At 31.2% G+C, this 6,721-nt stretch overlaps 2 protein-coding genes across 3 annotated transcripts; one reads left to right on the forward strand and one right to left on the reverse strand.

The window, feature by feature from the left end:
• Positions 1 to 233: 233 nt before the first annotated feature.
• Positions 234 to 2,653, reverse strand: Echs1 (Enoyl-CoA hydratase, short chain 1). 2 transcript variants are annotated; one of them, XM_017906153.1, is made up of 8 exons: positions 2,291 to 2,653; positions 1,662 to 1,868; positions 1,442 to 1,566; positions 1,166 to 1,370; positions 964 to 1,083; positions 796 to 863; positions 639 to 726; positions 234 to 561 (listed from the first exon to the last, which is right to left on the reverse strand). In XM_017906153.1, the coding sequence occupies exons 1-7, from the start codon at positions 2,385 to 2,387 to the stop codon at positions 661 to 663; spliced, it is 888 nt and encodes a 295-aa protein (XP_017761642.1). In that variant the 5' UTR covers positions 2,388 to 2,653; the 3' UTR covers positions 234 to 561; positions 639 to 660. The 2 variants fall into 2 exon arrangements, with proteins under 2 accessions (XP_017761642.1, XP_017761643.1); XM_017906154.1 differs by lacking the exon at positions 234 to 561 and having other exon boundaries at positions 632 to 726.
• Positions 2,654 to 3,908: 1,255 nt separating this feature from the next.
• LOC108551832 (inositol 2-dehydrogenase) lies at positions 3,909 to 6,528 on the forward strand. The gene is made up of 4 exons (XM_017906150.1): positions 3,909 to 4,100; positions 4,595 to 4,837; positions 5,007 to 5,388; positions 5,824 to 6,528. The coding sequence occupies exons 1-4, from the start codon at positions 4,018 to 4,020 to the stop codon at positions 6,268 to 6,270; spliced, it is 1,155 nt and encodes a 384-aa protein (XP_017761639.1). The 5' UTR covers positions 3,909 to 4,017; the 3' UTR covers positions 6,271 to 6,528.
• Positions 6,529 to 6,721: the final 193 nt, after the last annotated feature.

Consider the following 6,721-nt stretch of genomic DNA (forward strand, 5'->3'; position numbering starts at 1 on the left):
GAAATATTCTTCAAGACCTCGTCCCAATTTGATACTGCTGTTTTTTCGCAAGTTTGATACATTAAATATATGTACTACACACAAGAAGTTTAGGGTTGTTATATATTTTAATACGAAAAAATTGTATCTTTGGAAAAGAGTGTGAATAAAAAAAAAAATTTAGAATTATTTTTTGAACTAAAAAAGCACATTAAATGCAAAAACATCATTTTATATCGCAAAGTAGTCTTCGATTCTCCGAGAATATCTGAAAACAGGATTAAAAAAATTTCCAAATAGCAAGCAAGATACACATTATTATAAAGTTTGATATTTATTATATAACGATGTCGGTGTGAAATTCCATTGTTCCTACCATTCTTGGATACCTTTTACGATGTCAACGGCATTTCTATGCTTCTACGAGAGCATTAGAATTGCTATTATTAAGAAATATTTACCTGGTATGAGCCGTTAATTGTAAATGTATCATAATCATGGATTATGATATTAGACGTAAAGAAATAATTAAATAAAATTAAATAAAATTTCTTTACAAATGTTACATCATTTTTATTCTTCCTGGAACGAAAAAATCTTTCTTAATAACAAGTATAAAAAATTTGAAACAATGTATAAAAATGAGTATAAAATTGTACTCCTATAATGGAATTAATGGTCTCAGTGGTTGTTGAATTTAGGTGGTCTTTTTTCAACAAACGCTGTCATTCCTTCTTTCCTATCATCCTAAAATTTTAATTACATAGTTCAATTATTTGCTCATAAAATCAGGACATTTTTAATAAAGATTTTTACCGTTGCAAATGTGCCATGGAACATCTTTTTTTCAAAGTGAAGTCCTTCCTTCAAAGTAGTTTCATAAGCTAAAAGCAAAAAAAAAAGATATCAAAAATATAAAGATAAAAAAGATATAAAAAATATCTCCGAAATAGAAATTCCTAGTATAATTTCAATAATTATTACCAGTATTAACAGATTCTTTTGCCATGGCAACGATTAATTGAGAATGGGAGGCAATTTTTTCAGCTGACTTAATTGCCTCAGCAATAAGTCTATCTGCTGGGAAGACTTTACTAACAAGACCTGCAATAAACAACATTGAAATAAATTTAATAATATTTTCACAGTATACATAACAATCTTTTTTTCTTTATAATAAACATACCGCTTTTTTCCGCCTCCTCAGCAGTGATCTGATTTCCTGTTAGTACCATTTCCATCGCTTTGCTCTTACCAACTACCCTCGTTAATCTTTGTGTGCCACCCGCACCAGGTATGGTACCAAGGGCGATTTCCGGTTGACCAAATTTCGCTTTATCCCCAGCATAGATGATGTCACACATCATTGCTAATTCGCAACCTCCACCTAACTAATTATTAAAATATATTGTTTGATAAAGGATTTCGTACAAAAAGTATTTTCTGTAGTGTATTAACTTACAGCATATCCATTTACAGCAGCAATTACTGGTTTCGATGCTCGGGAAACACCGTCCCAGTCGGCAAGGAAGTTTCCTCTCACATTCTGTGCATAAGTATTATTCTGCATTTCTTTAATATCAGCTCCTAAGTAAAAAAAAATTGGAAAGTTAATTATGAAATTGAAACAAGTAATGTACTTGAATTATAATTTTCATATTATGATATAAAATGAGTTTTACCGGCTGCAAATGCTTTTTCGCTACCAGTAACGACTATGGCACCGATAGAATCATTTCTATCAAATTTTGATATAGCATCATTCAATTCAATCATTAATTTATCACATAGAGCATTTAAAGCTTTCGGCCTGTTTAGTGTTACTAAAGCCACATTTTTGTTTTCGCCAGTATATTCGACTTTGATGAATTCATAATTTTGAACTTGGCCTATTAAATATAACCTTTTATAAATTATTGTGTTATACAAAATTATACACTTTTTGGACTTTCAATTAAGTATATATAGAGGTTGTGATCTTTCTAGAAACTTTAACGGTTCCTTGTACATATTACGTAATGCTTCGGAAAGGAATCAATAATCGATATACAGCAAATATTTTAAACACTATATTTACTTTACTTATTTTATGTAACAACCCAGATAAAAGTCGAAAAAAATCTAATATCGATATGCTTATAATTATGGAATATTTAATATAATTACAATAGTATTGTTTAAACCTCATGTAAAATTCCGAAAATAATAACACATTTTATATTCTTATTCAAAAATATTTATGTAGAAAATAGAACCACTTAATTTTATCAAATATTTTTTATTATCATCAATTTTGTTCAACAATACTTACAACAATAATGTTTTACGTTGGACGCACAATATGGTAATTTTCGATCGATCTGTAAACTCTTGTTTAGGAGAATATGTCCAATACGTGTAGTTACCATAATGCTGTTTAAACTTATGATTTTAATAGCAATAAAAACACTTTTCTTATGGAATCAACAGAACGAATGATGAGATGAGTGACGATAAAACGAGTTCGTTCCGACTCATATCATCCAGACTGGATTCTAGCAGACTACACGATTAAAAAAGAGCGGGGAGAGGTGAATGTATATAGGGAGAGAGAGAGAGAAGAAAGCTGTGAAGGTTAGCAGAGCAGTACAATGCATGTTTATGAAGTGGAGAAAGCTATTTTCTTTTCAATATGTCTCAAAATATCTTCGATATAATACATATCTCAATTTTCAATTGAATGCTACTGAATGCAGTCGAATTCTATTTTTCTATCTTTAAATGTTGTCGAACAGAATTCTATTTTTAATTCTATTTTTCGAACATGTTGGTATCCACTGATACAAATATTTCTGTTTCTAGCTTCACAGCTATTATACGCCACTGTCCTCGCAGCTCCCCACGCCGCTCCATTGTAATTGTGTACTGTTATCACGCATTCGCTGGAGGCAGTGGTGTATCTAAAGTATTGTAAACCTTGATGCTTTTAGACGTGTACTTAATTTATATAATTTCGATCACTGATTTTATAATATTATGTTATAGTATTACAGAATTACTATAAAATATTTCATATACATAATTCATGCTATATTCATGTAAAATTTTCGGCTCACTACAGACATGTTATATCAATAAATTTCTGACTGTAAGAAAAATTTTATATTTGAGCAGGTTGTATGGAAATTGAATGAGAAAAACTATGAGAATATTACGATAACTGAAAAATTCCATTATAGCGATAAAGCGATTCTTATAATGAAACGGACAAGTAAGCAAAATAATTTTAATCTATTCGTTGCTGTATCTTTTGAATTTAAAGATTAACGACCTTGATGATCTCGAATGTAGGCAATCAATAGACTGAAATCTCTGTACATACAATAAGTTTTTTATTTCCTAAAAGGAATAATAAATTTGGAACTTTCATGACCATGATGTAATGAATTAGTTAATCTAAGTATTCCAGTCATAGGTATTCCTTTAATTTCGAATATTGTATTATTTATAGTTTTGGTTAAACTTCGTTTTGGTAGACATAAAATTTTCGATATTTTTTATATTATTTTGTATTATTTGACGAGTACAATCCGGAAATATTAGTTTTAATTATTGAAAATCGTCTGTATGTCCGACAAAACGAAGTTCAGCTCCGAAATGGATAACACAAAGAATTTGATTAAATATTACTCAGTTTATCTCAATAATGCTTTCTTCCAAACATTTTTTTGATAAGATATATTTGAAGTCATTTATCCATAAAAAATTTGTTTTAATAAACAAAGAAACGTATGTCACAACAAAATCATAAAAACGTGGACCTCTCGCGTGAATTTATCATCTGTAATAATAAAAATCTTCGCTGATCAGAGATTTTTTTTGCGTATCGTAACTTACGTCATATATAAACCGGATTTCTTTTCCCACTTTCCCTCTCCATTGACAACTTCGTTGATTTATATATATATGTATATATAATAAACTTATTATTTAGTCAGTATCTTGCCGGCCGATAAAACTAGTAAGTTTGCTGTACAAATATTTCAGGCATAAGATATCATGGCAACAGTGAAATTTAAAGATGTATCGCCATACAAAAAATCACAACCCTTACCACCTACGCAGGATTATCTTTATCAAAAGTGAGTAATTTTCAAAATTTTTAAGATTTATCAAATGTGAACACTGGGTATACCAGCTTTTTCCTTTTTTCCTTCAGATTCACATGGAGTAATTTCATTAAACCGATCATTAACCTGTTAACCGCGTAGTTCTAACGGTCATGTCGATTTTTTTCGTCATGGAATTTTTTAAAAGTAATGAGCGCATTACGTTTTACGTTACTCTTATCCATTAAAACCTAGCGTGATTAGCACTTTGAATATCCACAGTTTAGTTTCAAACGGCACTCTTTATAAACGGGACGTTGTACATTCTGTCGTGTGTATTTGAGTAAGCTAGATTTTCTCACTGAAATAGTCGAAAAAGGTGTAAAAAAATATGGAGACGAATCCCAGTCATCATCTATTAGCATCGGACGTTTTCCTTCAACGCTCAAACCATCTAGATTAATAGAATTCTCTCCTTAATATTCTTTTTTTTTCGTTACCTAAAAACAAATTTAATATTATAATAGATACTTAGAGGACCTGGCACTGAAGAAAGAAATACAGCATCCGAAAATAAAACTTGCCCTGTTTGGTGTTGGCCGTGCAGGTGCCATTCATCTATCCAATATTGTTAACAATCCACGTGTTAAATTGGTTTACATTGTGGATGACTATGAGAGTAACTGGAAAAACCTTAAGGAGTACTGGCACTTTGAGGATGTTACCTTCTTGAATAGTAAACAAGCAGATAAAGTGTACAATGATTCTAAGTAAGCAATGTAGATTTTCCTTTATCAAAAAATTTAAGAACAGTACAGAAATTGATAAGAATTTTGTTACTTATATATGCAATTATAACTATATAACAATATTGTTAATTAAATTTGTGAGAGAATGTACAGTTTAATTAATAATTGAAATTATTTTACATTCTCACAGTGTAGATGCAGTTATCGTCGCAACGCCTACTTACACTCACGAGGTGATCGTGAGGAAAGCCTTAGAAGGAAAGAAGGCAGTATTTTGTGAAAAACCAATAGCTGAGGATAACGTCAGTTCATTAAAATGCTACGATACAGCCAGAAAAGTCAGCAAACCATTGTTCTGTGCCTTTAACAGGCGATTCGATCCCAGTTATGCTGCTGTTAAGGAAAGAGTCAGGAGTGGGGAAATTGGACACGTTCACGTCATTAAAACAGTCTCTCGTGATTCTCCTCTACCTAGTATAGACTATTTGAAAATATCTGGTGGCATATTCCACGATTGTATGGTCCATGATTTTGATACTATTACTTGGATTCTTGGAGAGTATCCCGTTAAGGTGATTAGCTTCAGTTACTATAATTGGATACTGCAATTTTAGCTAAAAAGGAAGACAAATGAAATATAATTAAAGATAGAGATCATAATCATAAAAAAGTAAGATATGTATACACAGAAGAATGTTAATTAAAGTAAGAAGTAATTAAAGAAAACATGAAATTGGTAATCAAGAAGATTAATACTTCAACTCTGAACTGGTGTTACAAAGATTAAACGATCAATCTCACTTTTTCACTATTGAACTTCAAATGCCTATTGTGTTCTTAATGTAGCATTAGATAAAATATACTTTGCATCATCTGTGGAAGGTTGAAAATATTTAAAAAACCAAAATATTCATAAAATCCCTTTTTAGTTATGGTTCTTCGGAAAACGAGGCGTCAACGTAAATTTTGTTTCCTGTAACAATTTCCATGCAAATATTTGTCCGCAGGTTGCCGCCCAAGCATACGCACATATTCCAGAAATCAAAGCAATTGATGACTATGACACGGTAGTGGTGACCCTTTATTTCCCTTCAGGTACTTTAGGTATGGTCGACGTGTCGCGAAACAGTGCCTATGGCTATGATCAGCGTCTTGAGGTCTTTGGCCCGAAGGGTATGATCGTTGCGAATAACGAACAGACAAACGGTGTCAATTCGCACAACGGTGTTCAAGGTATAATCAGTGCACCAATATGGTATTCGTTCGCCAGCAGATTTATGAACGGTTATCGTCGGGAATTGGATCATTTCATTAATGTCGTACTCGGTAAAACTGAGCCATCTGTGTTACCCAAAGAAATTCTGGCTGTAAGTAAAATTGCAACTGCGTGTGAAGAATCCGTTCGTACTGGTAAAATGGTAGAGATAAATTGGGCACCGAATGAACTACTATAAACAGTATGATTACGTAGCAACTTTTTATCGTTCAAGCGTTATTCTGTCATCTTGTACTTTATAAAATCGTGATACATTCATACAATTCGTATTTTTTATGAGATTTTACGTTCTTCCTCGGTAAGCGATGGAAGAAAAGTCAAGACGAATTGTGATGTGCATGCATGCACGAGTGAAAAGACATAGGTGAATCTTGTTTGTTATACGCATTTTTTTTATCGTTATAATAATATAAAGAAAATACAGAAAAATACCATATACCCTAAATACATAATAACGATACAAAATTCACATTGTCTGTTATAGATTCGATTTGAACGCTTGTAAAAATGAAATAATAAAAGTTTTCACAAGTTTACTCATGTTTTTTTCTTTTTTGTTTTTAACTCTTCACCCCTTTAAAATAAAAAAAAAAAAAAAAAAAAAAAAAATTAAAAATGAAAAATTTTTT

This window comes from Eufriesea mexicana, unplaced genomic scaffold (genome assembly GCF_001483705.2).
Source record: "Eufriesea mexicana isolate 0111107269 unplaced genomic scaffold, ASM148370v2 scaffold5020, whole genome shotgun sequence".
Lineage (NCBI taxonomy): Eukaryota > Metazoa > Arthropoda > Insecta > Hymenoptera > Apidae > Eufriesea > Eufriesea mexicana.